General features: G+C 33.9%; 2 protein-coding genes across 5 annotated transcripts in view; one reads left to right on the plus strand and one right to left on the minus strand.

Moving 5' to 3' along the window:
- Positions 1-3,142, plus strand: LOC115237331 (serine protease snake-like). Its single transcript, XM_029810313.1, has 6 exons — positions 1-531; positions 991-1,145; positions 1,660-1,769; positions 1,883-2,136; positions 2,242-2,411; positions 2,693-3,142. Exons 1-6 carry the CDS (start codon positions 402-404, stop codon positions 2,858-2,860), a joined length of 987 nt encoding a protein of 328 aa, XP_029666173.1. The 5' UTR covers positions 1-401; the 3' UTR covers positions 2,861-3,142.
- Positions 3,018-17,279, minus strand: part of LOC115237332 (protein phosphatase 1 regulatory subunit 3C) — a 25,398-nt gene continuing 11,136 nt past the window's right edge. Inside the window, exons 1-5 of one of the 4 annotated variants that reach the window (XM_029810315.1) lie at positions 15,103-15,388; positions 14,436-14,684; positions 12,215-12,736; positions 11,140-11,627; positions 3,018-6,113 (exon numbers count right to left, since the gene is read on the minus strand). In XM_029810315.1, the coding sequence (XP_029666175.1) occupies positions 11,448-11,627; positions 12,215-12,736; positions 14,436-14,678 (945 nt within the window). In that variant the 5' untranslated portion in view covers positions 14,679-14,684; positions 15,103-15,388 and the 3' untranslated portion in view covers positions 3,018-6,113; positions 11,140-11,447. Of the gene's footprint in view, positions 6,114-11,139; positions 11,665-12,214; positions 12,737-14,435; positions 14,685-15,102; positions 15,389-17,279 lie in introns of those variants that run through there. The other 3 variants (XM_029810314.1, XM_029810317.1, XM_029810316.1) reach the window with 3 other exon arrangements.

The following is a 17,279-nucleotide window of genomic DNA, read 5'->3' on the forward strand; positions in this document are numbered from 1 at the left end:
CAGAATTTATATTTTACGCATTTTAAAAGGATGTGTAATAGCAATAGAAAAATGTGGAAATGTAGATAATTGATGTTTAAGTAGTAATAATGTGCACGTTTCTGAATTAATTAAATAGCGCGAATACTAAGCACTGGATACTAAGATATAAGAATGTGACGTAATCTTTCTACGAAATATAGTCGTCCATTATCAAAATGCGATATGTGCTATCGGAAATAGATGCAAGTGTTATAAGAAGTATTCCTTAGAGAAGATCCAACGGATACATCATTGGCTATAATTCCGAATATCATGTTAATGACATCTCAGCTGGCGGATTACTGATTGTTAACGAACGACACATTATCGTGTGCACTTCGTTTCGCATTATCCAGCATACTTAAAAGCATGAATTTGCTATGAAGGCCTTTGTTCAAAGAATGTGTTGGTACGTTGCATATTCGATTCGCAATATGTACGGGAAGTTTGCAATCGCGTTATTCGTTGCCATCTTATTTAGAAATTCTACAGCGCGGAAAAGCGAAGAAAGTTAGTGATAATTCATCTTGTTGATTCATAATCGAGAAAACTTTATTTTAAGTGTACGCACAGAAATCACGATCTTGCGGTGTATCTTAGATTTATATGACTCCTCTTTTCGATAACAAATTCTTTGCTAAATTTAGAATCGATTTTTCTCAGGCAGAAATTGTCTTTGTTATGCAAGATTTGAATGGCATAAGGAAACATATGTAACTTGTTTAGATCGATATATAAATATAACATGCGTTTCGTGGTAGACGCGCGATTCAACAATCATGACGCACGATAGTAAATTGATGAACTGTGCACTTTATAAGACAGTTGCGCGCTAGAAATGAATAATTTCTGTGTATTCTTATAATTATAGCTTTCTACATGTAATAGCACTATAAATTCAGTTAGTCGTCGTTGTGATTTGCGTCTGTTTTCCTACTACTTATTTACATAACTCTTGCATTTTCGCAGAATGCAAAGAATATGCTGATCTGGTTTATGAAACCGAGAGTTCGCCGATTTTACGTATCAATGCTGGCTCGAATAAAGTGTCTCGTTGCGCGATTATTGAGACCCCTCTTATCATCGGCGGAGTTCCGGCAAAACCCGCGGAATTTCCGCATATGGTGAGAATAGATATATAACAGTGTTGTTAATACCAAAAAAAATACATTATTATTATTTAATTGTCAATACAGCGATGAAATTGACAAACAAGGAAATTATCTTTGATTATTGAATCAAAAATGATATCATCAATATTTAAAAAACTTATAATTGTTATACACACACACCATGCACACACAAATAGTATTATATAAAATATTTTTATATAAATCACAAAAAAACAAAAATTAAAATATATTTTAATATCGTATGAAAATTGCATCTCACAATTTTTCCGTGAATAACAAATGACAAATTTAAATCTTTAACTTTATTATTTTTAATAATAAAGTAAAATGCCAGATATTTTATTTAATAATTCTTTTTTTAGATTATTATATAGGAATACAGAATACATTTGTCTTTTTTTACCTGTTCCAATTAAGACAGCTTGAGAAATCCATTGCTACTTGATACATCTAGGTTTCCGTTGTGTTCCAATATTTAATTAACAAAATATTACTTTAATTGCAGGCAGTGATTGGTTATGGCAAGAATGACGCGGTGTCCTGGCAATGTGGAGGAAGCATCATCTCTGAGAATTTTATTCTGTCAGCAGCTCACTGTTTGGAATCTCCGGACAAGTAACAATTTTATGTCTCACAATTATTCTATCATATTCATTTTATTATTATTAATTTTGGAATTAAAATATAAAAATATATGTGTCATTTTTAATATTATCTATCTCTTTCAGAGGTCCCGCGATCAAAGTACGTGTCGGCTTGATTAATTTATTAACTCCAAGCGACGTTATGCAAGAGAGGTACATCGTGGAGAGAATTAAGCATCCGGATTACAAGCCTTCGGTTAAATATCACGATATAGCATTACTTAAACTCGATCGACCGTTAGAGTTGAATCCTCGAGTGCGACCCGCATGTCTCGAAGTAAACTCGCAGATACCAGATAAAAGCGCTATCGCTTCTGGATTTGGAAAAACCTCTTACGGTCAATATCTTTCAAATAATTTTTCTTCTTATATATATTTTAATATTTCATAATGTAAATTATTTTATATTAATTGAAAGATATTATATATAAGATATTGTGCAGAATCTAATATCGGTAGCAACGAATTAATGAAGGTTCAGCTGAATTATATTTCCGAGGATGACTGTAAAAAGAGTTACGCCGAGGATCTCGGCACACGGCGGCTGCCTGACGGTTTGATACAGGGTTTACTTTGTGCCGGCATAATGGAAGGCGGAAAAGACACTTGTCAGGTGCGTGCAATTAAACATTTAAAATTATTTTCAAGCCTTTTGTCTCTTAGTAGAAAGTTTCGAAGATATTACTTGCGTTTCTCAAATTAATTTCATCAATTAAGTTTTTACAACAGAAAAACATTTTTTTGTTTTTGAATGGAATCTTTGATCTTAATTTAAGAATATTATATATATATATATATATATATATATATATATATAAGTTGGTATATAAATATTTATTACAGATTATAGATAACAGACTATGATTAAAAAGATTAATTTCGCATTATATATAGGGTGACAGCGGTGGTCCATTGCAAAGGGTTCTCGCGAAACCTTACTGCATGTACAGTATCGTAGGTGTGACAAGCTTCGGAAAGTTTTGCGCTTTTAAATTTTCTCCCGCGATATATACCAGAGTTAGTTTTTATATCGACTGGATCGAGAATATTGTTTGGCCATAAAAAATTAGATTGAAGTGCATTATCAATGAATGTCAATCTCTAATTTTAATTTGGATAACTTCAAGGAATAATTGTTTAAAGACAATTTACATAGATGACGAAGGAAATAAAATTAAGAAGGAATGATCGAAATAAAAAAATAATCATATCTCGTATATTATTTACATTGTTATAATTTTTATTGCAAAAAGATAATAATCATTTTCATTGATATGTACAATACGGTACCCAAACGCATGTATATATGTACGAACCACAGTATAATAAACATTTTCAAAACTTATACATTTTATACAGGAAACATATCTTAGATATATAACAACCAACAATGATGATAATAATATTGTATGCAATAATCTTTAATATATACGCAATAAAAGTAAAGATAATATTCAAATCACGTTTGTCATATAAAAACGATGCGAAAAAGTTGCCATAACATTAACAGACGCTATATATATATATATGTCGAGTATATGTGGACGAGATATATTACAAATAGGAATTAAGAACACACGAAAAGGGAACGAGAGAACTTACATGATAAAAAAATATACAGAGATGTGATTTGCTTATTAGAAGAAATCCCGATAATTGTCGAGTGATAAGATATTTAAAACTTTCATCGAGATACGATTAAAATTCTTATTCTTGAATACGCTTATTATATACATTATGTACGTAGTTTAAGTTATCAGTCTTACGGCTCTCGAAAGAAAATGTACACTCGTACCTGTACGTATACACGCGAGCGCTCGTTACATCGATTAGCGATATGGTACTCGATGAACGGACACGAACTCGATCCGGAGCAGCATTACGGATGCACAAACTACTTTCTTTGCGACAGCAATTGGACTAACAATCCTAACAATCATTTCATACACATTTCATACACATATAATTGTTCGCAAGCTGCTTTTAATTCTAGATCGTTGTAGAAAAGAAAAAAAGAAAGAAAAGAGAAGAGCAAAGAGTAGACAAGAGAAGAAACTAGAACAGGAGAAAATAATATCGATTCCTACGTCATTTATATATATATAAAAAAACAACAATAATATGCTTTCCTAAAGAACTTAATGATATTGAAAAAAAAAATATTTAAAAATCTGTATAGATGTAAAGCAGATGAAGGAGATATATTCTTTTCCAAACTAATCTCTTTTAATACTCAATTGATCATCACAGTAGTGTAAATTAATATCATTGTATACATACGCGTAATATATATAATAATATTGCGTTACTTTATAAATTTGATTAAATAATATCGCACTACCAAATTAATATAACAAAAAACAATTAAATATCCAAGAGAATAATTTAGATTACATGAAAACATTATATATCTCCATCATCCATACTTTCATTCATATTCGCTTTAAATTACATGATACTTCGATGAGCTAAAAAAATCCTAAGAAGAACATTATAAATGTAATGAAAGCTCATACAACAAAAATCGAAAAATATAACAAAAATCGATGTTAAAAACTATCTCGCTGAAAAGATGTAACGCGCGAGTGAAACTCTCGTCATCCACTTCGAAGAATCTCTATCAGCAGAGAAAGCAGTTTCGATATTGCTATGAAAGCCTGTTGTTAAAGACGTACAATGGCGCCTGGCCAAATGACTAGCTAGAGCTTTCACGATCATCTCTCACGATCGTCTCGACGTTTCTTCCGGTACGCAGTTCTAATTCAGTGCCAGAAAAGCTAAAAGATTCGTGCGTTCGCAAGTACTCATGCTCCATTCTGTTATTGTTATTCCGACACTTTAAAGCCGTACTGATCGCACTAATTTGTAAAATCGAGAAAAATTGAACCGATTCTTCAGATATACATCAGAAAAAAAATATTTATCTGATGATTCGGCTCATACATATATCGTTTTCTTTTTATCGAGAATTACAATTTCTGTAGATCACAAATTAATGATCGCTTTTATGTAGCGGTTTAGTGTCCATTCGTATGCATATAACATAATCGCACTGTTTGTCGACAGGCTCCTGTGTTCGCATTTACTGCGATTTTTTTATTAATCTTGACCCTTGTTTGCTTAAATACGCGTCGATTCAAGCGAGTATTGAGCGGATAATACGACTATATGATGTGTGTGTATCTATGTTTATATAATTCTGTACGTTCATCATATAATATTTTTATGGATATAAAATATAAATCTCCCTTAAAGTAATCCGTGAGAAATAAAAGCCCCGAAAGGAGTAAATAATTGCGCGTTAGTAGTTTAATATCTTACAAGGTATATCGTATTTCAATCATCTGCTCGATTCAAACATTCTAATTGCGTGATAATGATTGCTGAAACTTTCTTCACCGTGCAAAGCTGTAATTTACCCTCTATTCGCGAAATAGTACACGCAAAAGAAAAGGGATATTGCAAGGGAAACGGTAGATAGCACCAGTTAGATAATAAAATAGTAGTAGTAGAATAAAAAATGCCGTTGATGATTATCGTTTCGTCGCTTTCCGCTGATAATGTTTACATCGACTGCGAACACAAGCTACGCTTTTTCGCAATCGCAAAAGCTTCTTGTAATTAGTAATAATAGAATTTTTTAACATTTAATAAAATGTTGGAGTAGCATCACTCAAGTATATGACAATAACCCAGACGAGAGCTGAAGAACGCTTCTAATAAAAACACTCGTAGATCATCTTTTAGGCGTTTATGTGTCTGGGCGATGAGCTACACACGTTGGCGCTACGAAACAAACGTCTATATAATTCACCCCACAAGGCATATCGCGTTTGTCAGTAATCTCGCAACTGTTTTATGTTTATTGAGACCTCACGAGACTATAGACGTGTCCCGTTATACTCGTAAAATAATAAACACAGCTGGTCGAGAATCTGTGTTTCGCAGAAAGGATCGTGTTAAGGACGCCAGAAACGAAGAGGTGGAAGAGAGATAGAGAGAAAGAGGAAGATATTTACAAGGAAAGTAGTGGAGATAACTTACAAGACTATAATATTGACTGACACACACATGACGAGACCAGCAAGATTTGATCAACTCGATCTGGTAGAAGCTCAACCGCGACCGACTATCTTGAGTCTGTGGGCGGTTCGAAAATCTCAGGAATGAGGAAGTAGAGGAGGAAGAAGAGGACGTTCGAGAAGATAACGTGCGACGATGATGTTCGTGCCGATGAACTGGCGCGCTGGAGACGGACGCAGGATGACCTTGGTGATCCGGTTGTATGATGATGTGGATGCTGGAAGATGGGGATCTAGAAAGACAAGAACGCGTAATAAATAATTTTATTCCATTCACAAGTTTCATTTATGTAAGAAGGCCGAAAGTATAGTGCTTTATTAAATGAGTAATTACGATAAAACAAAATATATACGTATATAGAGAAAAAAAAGATATATATAGTTCCCATAAAAAAAATTTATAAAAGCTCAATGAATTTTTATACAAGCTAAAATGCATATCGTATCGTTACACTAAATTGCAAGAAATTTTGAAATTTGATCGTTAATTAATATAATTTAAAACGAAAAAGAATGTACATTTTTAACGCACTCTGTATTCATCTCCATAAATAGATATACGTACATGATGAACGATATCATCAATGTAAATCATTTTATGGAGGTCAAAAACGCACATTTATTTTTTTTTTTTTATATTAGAAACTATATTTCTTTATATAAAACATTTATGATATATTTAAATATTATTACATAATAAAACAACATAATGATATTAAAAAATTTAATTTGTTAACGCAGAGAGACTGGTCCGGATCCAATTTATTAAAAGCGCTCCATGACAGATCGATTGCGATTTCTAGCGACGGTTAACAATGTTCAATTAAAATGTTCGCCAAATTCCTCTTTTCCGTGATTCGGTATGCACGTCTTGTGCACGTATGTGTACAAACGCGTGCAAACACCGCGTAAGCGAACAAGTAAGTAAGCAAGCAACGAGAGTTGAGATTACTCCGGTCCGTCCCACGCGTCTAGACGTCTTAAAATTTCTTTTTCTCTTTTTCATTTTCTCTCTCTCTCTCTCTCTCTTTCACTGTATTTACCAAGGCGTGGTACCACCGGTGTGACCGCGGTGCGTATATATGATCCTGCGCCACCACTTCTCACCAACCGCGTTTCAAACATAATGTCTACAGGATATCTCAGAAGTCGCACACATTTTCTCCGCGCGAAGATACCGGCCGTTGCTGAATTGTTTCAATGTCGAGAGACGCATAGATAAAGATACTCGAGGTTTCAATCTTCTGATGCACTTTGAGGATTAAAGTGACTCCTGCAGTCTGTTATCGTGTGTATGCAACTCTCTAGTGATACTGAGAATTACCGAGAATTATATTTCAGTCTATAGTTATCGTGGATGATGTTGTTACTTAAGAGCAAAATGATTTAATTATTTCCTTTCAAATTGCATATCATGTATAAAATTCTCAAACAAGGTGATAATTGGATTGAGCATCTTAAAGTTAAAAGGTCAATCATTTGATATCAATTATTAATAAATAACGCTGGATACTCTGATACTACTATATAATCTCTGCAAATATAGATACTTTGTATTACATGGATATCATTGAGGAAAAATCATTCGCAATAATATTTTAACAAAAATTGACAAAAATGATTTATATATATATATAAAACAAAAAAAGAAAAAAAAATTATTATTATATTATTAATTAATGCTTCAAAATTTTCCACTTTACCGGATTTCCCGGAAAAATTGTTGTCCCCGTTTGTTGAAGATTAAAAAGAAGATATAGATTTTGACGCATCCTGTATTTATTGCCAAGATAGATATACGTGCATGATAAACGATATTCTTCGAAGGTGAACCATTTTATGAAGGTAAACAAGGCATTTTAATTTTAAAATACCTTATAACTCTCTATATTGATAACGCTTAATCTATTAACTACATTCGCGTATGTAAAGCAACTTTGTCTCGATAGTGTTCAATATAGAGATAATGAGCTTTTTTCTTCAAATGTACGTAAAGCAATGACGAATGATGATAAAAATCATTAAAAAAACCATAATTTTTCCAATATTTCAATAAAAAGGTAATAATTAGAAATAATCAGAAATATTTTCGATATTAAATTTATATGTTATTTATATAAATTTTTTCTTTCATGTATTTATTATCTACAAAAAGTTCATGAAAATGCTTTTAATAATATTAGAATTTTATTAAAAAAAGAAGCATGTGTCGCGCGTTAATAGAATAAATGTTAACGAAAACGATCACGTACACGTCGCAGAAGAATCTTGATACGTTTATATGAGAACACAATGTTTGAATTATTCATCAAATCGGTAATGTCTCAGCGAAATGTTGCAAGTTCACAAATCCACAAATTGCGCGAGCAATTTTCTACAATTGCAACCAATGCACATTGTGATTCGTCGCGGCTTGTTACACATGTAGTATAACAAGCCCTCCCGTCGCGATGCCTAAAAACGTGGGCATTAAAGCCACCTGTTTCATCCTGTTGCCAAATGACATCACAGGAAAGAGCGTTGTGCTGGTAAATATAGACTGATTTTAGCGGCATTGTACAAAGTAGGTTAACGCGTTAGCACCAGGGTCGAGTTTCGCAAACTCTCGAATGAACAAAATTGTCGAAGGAGTCAAACTGAGCGCGAATTTGTCTTGGATCTGCTCCTTCTGTTGTATTTTTCAGGCCAGACAGATCAGTGCCGAGGATATCTTACGCTTGTAAAGAACCATTTCGTTCGTTATATTTATAATAGCGCATCCGATATGTGCTTGGCAGTGTGTCAAGGACCGCTTTACATTCTTTTGGCCCTGAAAATATTCCCCGAGACTTTACCGCTAGATATTGCCGCTAAGCTTCGAATGTTGATGCGAGATCTCCGTGACTTATGAATACTCACGTACCTCGGCTTTGAATAAAAATGTGAAATATGGTTAACGGCTTGTGTGCATTTAAACGGAAAATATAACGAAGTCAACATTATCGGTACGTGAGGGAAGAGAAGAAATTGCCCGACGAGATGAATGAATGTGTATGCGTGAGAAATATACATTATACCCAGAGAAACGAGTAAAGTTATCGCCCTGATGATACCGCATGGGGACAAACTCCCCCTTCATTCACTCGTGATTTCAGAGTTATTTATATAACATTTATCGGAAGGGAGATTAACATTTCACTTACTCATTAGATTCATCCATACAACTTGATTCTCTCTCGAATAATATATCTATTTAAACTTGTTTAAATAAAGGCAAAAGTATCCTTCCCTCTCATAGCACTTCAATTTTCAGTATTAAATATCTTAATAACTAAAAGAAGAGAGTTTGAGATTTAAATTCTATAAAAATTACATTTATTTGAATTTAAAAGAAATGAAAAATTTTTATTATCTATTCGCAGCCCCAGTCATCAAATCGCACGAATAACGTCTCCTACTTAATCGGTTTCAACTCGAAAAGAAAGTCTCGTTTCAAGAAATATCTTTACATTTGCGATACAATCCTTCCATTATTTGTTGCATCCCTTATATCGTGTCGCGAGATAAATTAATAATATGACGAAAGAGAGAGAAAAAAGAAACGAGAAAGCAGAACAGAGAGAGAGAAAGAGAGAGAGAGGAAAGAAAGAGGATTCATCGCGATAGCGCGCAACATAAGATCGGTACGTCACATTGCGTGGTAACAACCTTTAGTTAAGACGATTTAATTAGAGTCGCGCGACTCCTCGTCGGTCGCGTCGCGTCTGTTATCGCGTCTCGCACACGGCGACGTCGGCGGTCGGCTGTTATTTATAGAGAGAAAGTTTCAAGCCGCGGTGAACATATCTACGGCCTCGTGCTGCTAAAAAAGACATAAAATTCGCAAACGTAATATCTGCGTACGTTCCAGACCACGCGATTCCGATTGCGAATCGCCGAAATGGGTAAATAGCAAAATGGAGAACGTTTGAGCTTTTGCAGCCACCCTCGAGGAAGCTCGTTGCACTTGTCGGTTAATAATAGCTCCCGCGAGCGTGGTACTATTCCGTCTGCATGCAAAGAGAAAGCATAAACAGATGACAAGTGTATCTCTTAGAAGCGAAGGCATGGTAAATCTAGAAAATGGTAACTTTCAGCTTTACATTGTTGAGTGGGAATTATATAATATATCTTTTCCTCTTAAATTTATATTAAAAAATATAAATAGCATAGCAAAGATTGCTTTTAAATTGTGGAACTTCCATCCAAGTATCATTAAAGAAAAGTCATTGTACAAAAAAAATAAAAGAAAATAAACATATGTCTTATTAATGAATTAAATAAAAACTTTATTTATTTGCCAAGTTGTATTAGCTAATGTTTTACTACAAATTGTTATTTTTATTATAATCGATTGTTCAAGATTTTTTTAAAATTATTTTATTTATCACGATTTTTCATAGAAATTATTTTCGATATTTGTTAGATTTGACTCTTATAATGTTTTCGCAGACAGTGCTTCATTAAATTCAGATATGTATTATAATCCTTTAAAAAAAGAATATGTAAATGTTGCTGATGTTGTTGCGATGTCTGTTGCATTGAACATTCGAGTATAATCTGTTGATATATGACTACAGATTCTACAATCTTGGCATTTATCAACCAGCAGAACCGAACGAGTCTCTGGGTCTCGCTTACTCTTTTTATTTTACGTCGCATGCAAGGACTAGCCCATAATAATATGCGTCGTTTCAAGCACACACAAGAAGCGAAGGAATGAGCGTATATTTGAGTAGGACTTCGGTTTAAGACGAAGTTATTGCAATGTGTGAAAATTGCTGGCCAAATATGTGAAACGCGCTAAAAAATTCGATACGTTCGCTCGATTAAAAACTACTATTTCAGTACAATTATAAAATATAAACAAAAACGAAATTTTTTACATATCTATTTAGTGTCCATCTATTTAAAGTGAGATAAACATAAAGTTGTCACAAGTCAATCAAATTTCAATAAAATAAAGCAAAAATACTGTTAGACATTTTTCTTCGGTGGAAATAAAATTATTATCTGATGTATAAAAATTATAAAAAGAATAATTGTAAAAAGATATTTCACAATCGTCAATTGTCAAAAGACATTTTCACACAATAATTACTTAAAATATGCAAATCAATTTACGTAGCAATTTATCACATAAGCCGCTTTTTCCTCCCCGTCCGTCATGAAAATAAGCTTTATTAAACTTGGTAAGATATTTTTACGCCAAGAAAAGATAAGGGCAAAATCAGGGCTTACCGTACAGATTGCGTTATCCGAGGAGTTCGACGTTGCGTCCGCTCCGCTGTTCGCTATCACCCCCCGATTGTTTTTCTCCCGCACGCGCGCTCTTGTTTCCCTCATTCTCAATTCTGATCGTCGTGCAGTTTCTCCCCTCTCATCGTTTCCTCAATTCTAAGATGACTCGCGTTCCATAAGATGCCTACGGCTTATGGTCCCATTTGTGTGATCTCTCGTCTTGGCGAAATTGCGGTGAAGAGACTGGAGTAGTTTGTACAGCTTGATCCGTATCGAGACGAAGGAGCATAGCCTCCTCGCCGGTGGATTCACCAGTAGGGCGCGTCATTGGCCAGGTGTTGCCAGGACGCGAATTCGCTCCAGGTGCGCATGCTGAGTCTGGTGATCTCCGTATTGCGCGGCACCGCGCTGCCGTTCCCGCTGTTACCGGAAATCCCATCGCATGTCGTTGTCTGGACGTTGTCGCACCATTTGGCTGGTACCCGGGGCTGAAGCGTATGACGTGTCTCAATCCTTTAGCATATGCTTGCATTGAAAAATATCTCTTGGGGTTCTTTTGAAATTCATTTAATTTCGACTTACATAATGAAGAAAAAAAAATTTTTTTTTTACCAGATATATTTAATCTCGATTTTTTTTTAAATGACAAAAAAAATCTTTTTTTGTTTTTTTAGTCATTTCATCAATAGCTTTGAAAAGCAATAAACCGTGACTGGACCGACGCTACTGGTAAATATTTGATAAAGATACCGAAGATCCTTTGGTATATATGTTCGTAAGTAAAATCACGTAATAATTTTTATGAAGTATGCCAATTTGTCAGTCTATGGAACCTCGTGTATCATTACTAGAATTCCAAATAGAAGTGATATCACGGATACTGTCAATATATGTTCGGCAAATATTAGAAAATTTTCTCTGTGTATTTGAGAGAAATTATGTATATATATATATATATATATATATATATATATAAATTAAATTAAAATTAATTTAAATTAAATTCAAGAGAACCTTTCGTAAATTATAATTTCCAAAAGAACAAATGATATGTTAACAAGATAAAAAAACCTACCTCTTGCTTCTTACGAATCACATAATTTTTGCTCTCGTTATTATCCCAGAATTCTTTGCCGTCGGTGTGGTATCGTACGCAGAATTCGATAACGTCCGACGCCACTGGCAGAGTGAGCCGGAATCGGAAAGTGTCGTAGAGTATGAGGGAAGCCGGTGATCCTCGTTGTTCCACATAAGTGCAGTGCACATCCTCGTGAGTGGACCAGGAGTCGTTGCTTGCTCTCACAATGACCTCTTTGTCGTAGGCCAGATTCCGGACCTTTACCGTACCTACCAGGCATTGCTCGGATTCGCGCACAATCACGTTCTCCAGGCTAACGTTATCCTGATCGAGCTTATGTCGAAAGGCAAGATAATCACTTGCCGGTTGCGGGAAGGTCACTTGCCACAGCGGCGTGGAGTTCTGCGTCGCATCCTGATTCTGATCCTTGGACGAACCGAGCAGACCTCCGGTCAGGCCAGCCACGTAGGCCGTACTCCACAGTGGAGGCACGTGGCTTGGTTCTGACATTACGCGAATCTGTACGAAAGATTGGACGAAATATTGAAAGATAGAAAAAAATAATAGGGTACAAATTGTTGGACGCAACTGTTTCCATTGGATATGATAATAATTCCAAATGACTCAGACTCGAATTTACTTTCCCTTTCTCTCTCTCTCTCTTTCTCTCTTTATTCTCGAAATTATAATTTAAACTTATAATTGAAAACATTCTTTCTCATGCAAATACGAACAAATTATATGAAAAGAAATTACTTGTTCGTAACCGAGCAAGTTTATTATTAATAATAACAATAACAATTTGTGTGTGCTATATTAACAAGGAATGAAATAATGCCACGTGGAATAGCTATATAGAATAACCAACACAGTAGTTTCTATAATACTATCCTTTCGCAAATCTATAATTAATGTACATTAATTAGCAAGAATTTTCGCGCCGTAAAAATATAATGTGAGATAAGACTTTAAACTTTAAACAAATGTAGATAATATATTCTGATATAATATTGTAGGTTATAGCGTACCTTAGATTTACGAAGCCTGTTCAATTTGATACGTGATAGGTCTTTTATCAATTTCTCTGATATCATATTGATAAAATATATCAAAAAATGTAAATAGCTAATAAAATGCTTGCAAATAAAAAGATTCTACTTTTGAAAAAGATACACACGTATCTGGTATGCTTTCGAAATATCAATTTGCACTTTTTAGAATCGAACAAAAAACTGGCAGTACAAGAGCAAGAAAGGCTGGCCTAAAGCGATTAAGTACAAACTATTAGTACGCAGGTAGAAATTCCTTTTGACGCGTAGCCAATCAAAAAACAGAAATTTCTTATCTGCTAGTCTCGAATTTAATACTTAAACCTTTTAAATGAATTATAGAAAAATTATTAAAAGTTTATATATATGTTCACCAGATAAATATAACGAATCGGTTATTTAGATTAAATAATAAATAATAAATTCGGAATTGAAATATTTTAAGAGCAACCAATACCAAAAAAAAACTCTTTAATATCAAATTCCAGTAAAGAAGTAACTAATTTTTATAAAATATAATTTATTTCTATAGCCATGTTCGCATGAGAATGTTCTCAATTATTTTTTAAATTTATTTCGCGAGTAATATATTAATTCGAAATTTGGACATTTGAGGAAGAACATTCAATTCAAGAAACATTTTTTATATCAATTAAAGCTTTAAAGTTGCTGCATTATATTAGTGTGTAGTGAATTGAATATTAAGTAATAAATTCGTCCACAAAGTTTAATTTTGACAATAACTGCACGGTTACTATTAAATATTTTGGCATAGTAAGACGGATTAAATAAAGTGATTCTTGGCACTTGCTTTTGACTTAAATCCAATTTACATTTTTTATTAATATACATGTAACACAGTTTAAATGATCAAAAAGCTGGCGGATACCAGCATAATACCATACCATGATTTATGTGGTTCCTAAGATAAGATATTAGCGCATTACTTCACGAAAAGTACAACAGTGATTCATGATACAAGATGAACACACACACGCACACACAGGTTTATTCATTAAAGAAGTTTATGTATTCTCTTTTCTTTGCTTCTTGGAAACGAGTCACCAGGTGCTGCGAAACACATATGCGAATGATAAAATCGAATCTGTTGCATAAGAAGATCGATTTCGCCGTATAATTAATTTAAATAACAATTCTAGTGTAAATACCTGTGTGAGGGGACGACCGCGATCGTCGGCGAACACCACCCGTTTCTTCTGTTTGCCATTGCCATCGTTTCGCAAACTGTCCAGGGGCAAAGATCCTGAAGAGAGGCATGGTCTGATTCTGGGGGGCACCTTTCTGCTAGTAATCGTGGGCGCCGTGACTACTAGGGGACTGTACAGTAAAGAACTGTACACCGGAGGGCTGTGCCCCAGAATCAGTTCGGCCGGCATTGCTATGGAACACATTTAGATCTGAAAAGAAAAAAAGAAACGCTGTTAAAAAATAATGGCAATGATCTAAGTGATTGATTTTATGAATTTTTCAGTTTTCACGCGCATCATATAAAAGTCATGGAAATTTCAAAGAACTGAGGGAAATTTCTCTCATATATTTTAAAATTAGATATTTTCGAATTATTACATAGCAAAGAGTTATACATACATATATGAATTATAAAAATACTATATTAAAAAAATTAGACTTTATATAATTTTATGTTCTCTGTATTATTTTATATAATTTCTTCTATATTTTTTGAAACATCTTATGATGAAATAATAATCGACGATATATTTTCTTTTGCACACTTTCTAATTATTCTATTACAGTTAGAATTAAGAAATGATAGAAGTAGTCGCTAAATATTATTCGTGACAAATCGAACGAAACTGGAATTATACTGCTCTTAAAGTAACTCTGGCGTCTGAAGTTTATTGGCGCCAAGATCCTGTTAATATTAATTTCTCCACGTCGTCGTGGGCGAAATCGTGTGTCCCGCTACGATATAACGTTAGAAAGAAAACTGTGAGGATTGTTGCTCCTCGACTGCCAGAGATTTCGTCAATCATTCGGATCACTCCTAGATCACGTGGATATAGTCTTAAAACTATTTGATTGTTATATCGATCGAATGTGCCAATTAGTTGTCGATGAGACAGATATTTATACATTCATCGATTTGCTAATCGCATTTTCCTTTACGATAATAAAGACACAGTCGCCAAGAACTTTTATATATTAACAGTTTAAAGTTTAAATTACGCATAATTTGTGTATTAACATATTTTGCTCAATTATCAATTATTATCTTTATATATTGCATCAAATTGCGATATCGTCAATCTCATTTACAAATGTGCATTAAAATACGTTGTAAAATAATTTATCTCATGTCGCGCATGTCGCACATTTTTCTTTTAAGATACGATGCGATAGCCTGACTATAAATTGAGCCAGAAATAAGTAATTGAAAGCTATCGTAATTGAACAATATATAAATAAGATTTATTATATATCTTATTAATGCGAGCTTTAGATAAAATGGGACGTGATAAGATGTAATATTTCCTCTTTAGCAAAAATTTGGTGAAAACCACTATTTATCATAATTATTGCAATTATTAACGATTCTCTTCAAATATATAAGTTTATCGATCTTAAAGACAATAGATGATAGAGAAATAACACAATGTGAGGTAAAAACTATCTTACAATTATGAGTTAAAATTTTGAACATATATCTTTTATAATTTCTTAAATGGATCACATTTATCCTTTTAATTATATTACAAAGAGAAGTTTATGCATACGGCGAAATAAAACTATTATAAGCCTCTCTCTTTGTAATATAATTAAAAAAATTAATGTGATCCACTTAAGATAGTCGCAATCTGCGCAATTTTTTGCAATTTATAATTCTGCATACATTTAAATCTAATCAAGGTTAAAAAAAGAGTTAATTATGCTAGAGCTAGAATATTATATCTCGCAATACACGCGTCTGCCGTTCTACGCACAATTTTGTCGTTGATATACTTTTTTGCGTACGACACGACGGCCGCGTGTACTCGCCGTAGAATACACGTGTAATCATGTTACTCGCGGAGTAGAATTACGAGTTTCGAGCGCGGCGAACCGGCGATCCTCGCGCGCTGTCGCTCTTCCTTTTCTGAAGACCGGTTCCGCGGGCGAACCGGGCTCGAGATGAGACACGTATATGTACCACGGTTTGTATGTACCAGACCGGAACCAAACGGCAGAGTGTCCGCGCCGTTTAAGAATCGGCGGACCATGAATAGCGCGGACAGTTCAGGTATCAGCGCAAAGTCACCTAAATTGCACTTGCGTGCGTATCTTTGCGCCGAGAGAACGCATATCGATTACAATAGGAGATGCCTCAAAAGTTGCACGGTTCTGTCCTGGACCAGGAATATAAACCGGATAATATCGAAAAGTTTGATTTCCCGTGTTATAGACCTGGAATATAATGTAACTGATGCTCATCGTTAATGAACAGATAATAGATGTATTATCAGTTTGCGAATCTCACTTGCAAAAGCGGAACCAAATGCGCTATTACTGAACATTCGGAGAGAAACTCATTTCTCTCGGAAAAGCACGAAGGAAGCAGTACCGTCAGATTACCTGTTATAAAAAATCAATCGAGATAAGAGCTACAAAGCTAGCCTAGGATATCGGTTTACCATGACTGAAGCGATTAAACGAGACTTAATTCGATGATCGGTATATGTATTTGATGGTCATTTTTTGTCTGCTCATTAAATTAAATACATTTAGATATAAATATTTATCACGACGCGTAATTATTTTTATTATTATGATTTAATAACAATTTGTAACAAGAAACTGGTATAATTAATGTAATAAACATTAAGCAATGTAAGTAACAGAAATCTTGTTATTTCAGGTCGGGAAAACAGGGCTGTAATTAAGTTATGATTGGAACAACTAGATTAAATATATCTAGAAAATAAAAGGATTCTCTGAGACAAATATTTACAAGAATAAAGAATTAAAATTGAATTATAGAGGATTTAAAATATTAA

This window comes from Formica exsecta, unplaced genomic scaffold, assembly GCF_003651465.1.
Source record: "Formica exsecta isolate Colony F162 unplaced genomic scaffold, ASM365146v1 scaffold290, whole genome shotgun sequence".
Classification (NCBI taxonomy): domain Eukaryota; kingdom Metazoa; phylum Arthropoda; class Insecta; order Hymenoptera; family Formicidae; genus Formica; species Formica exsecta.

Bases quoted from the DNA above. Each gene is read 5' to 3' on its own strand.
- LOC115237331 (XM_029810313.1), top strand. From the start codon at position 402: ATGAAGGCCTTTGTTCAAAGAATGTGTTGGTACGTTGCATATTCGATT. The intron at 1,770-1,882 runs GTAACAATTTTA...TATCTCTTTCAG, and splicing joins TGTTTGGAATCTCCGGACAA to AGGTCCCGCGATCAAAGTAC. The intron at 2,412-2,692 runs GTGCGTGCAATT...CATTATATATAG, and splicing joins GCGGAAAAGACACTTGTCAG to GGTGACAGCGGTGGTCCATT.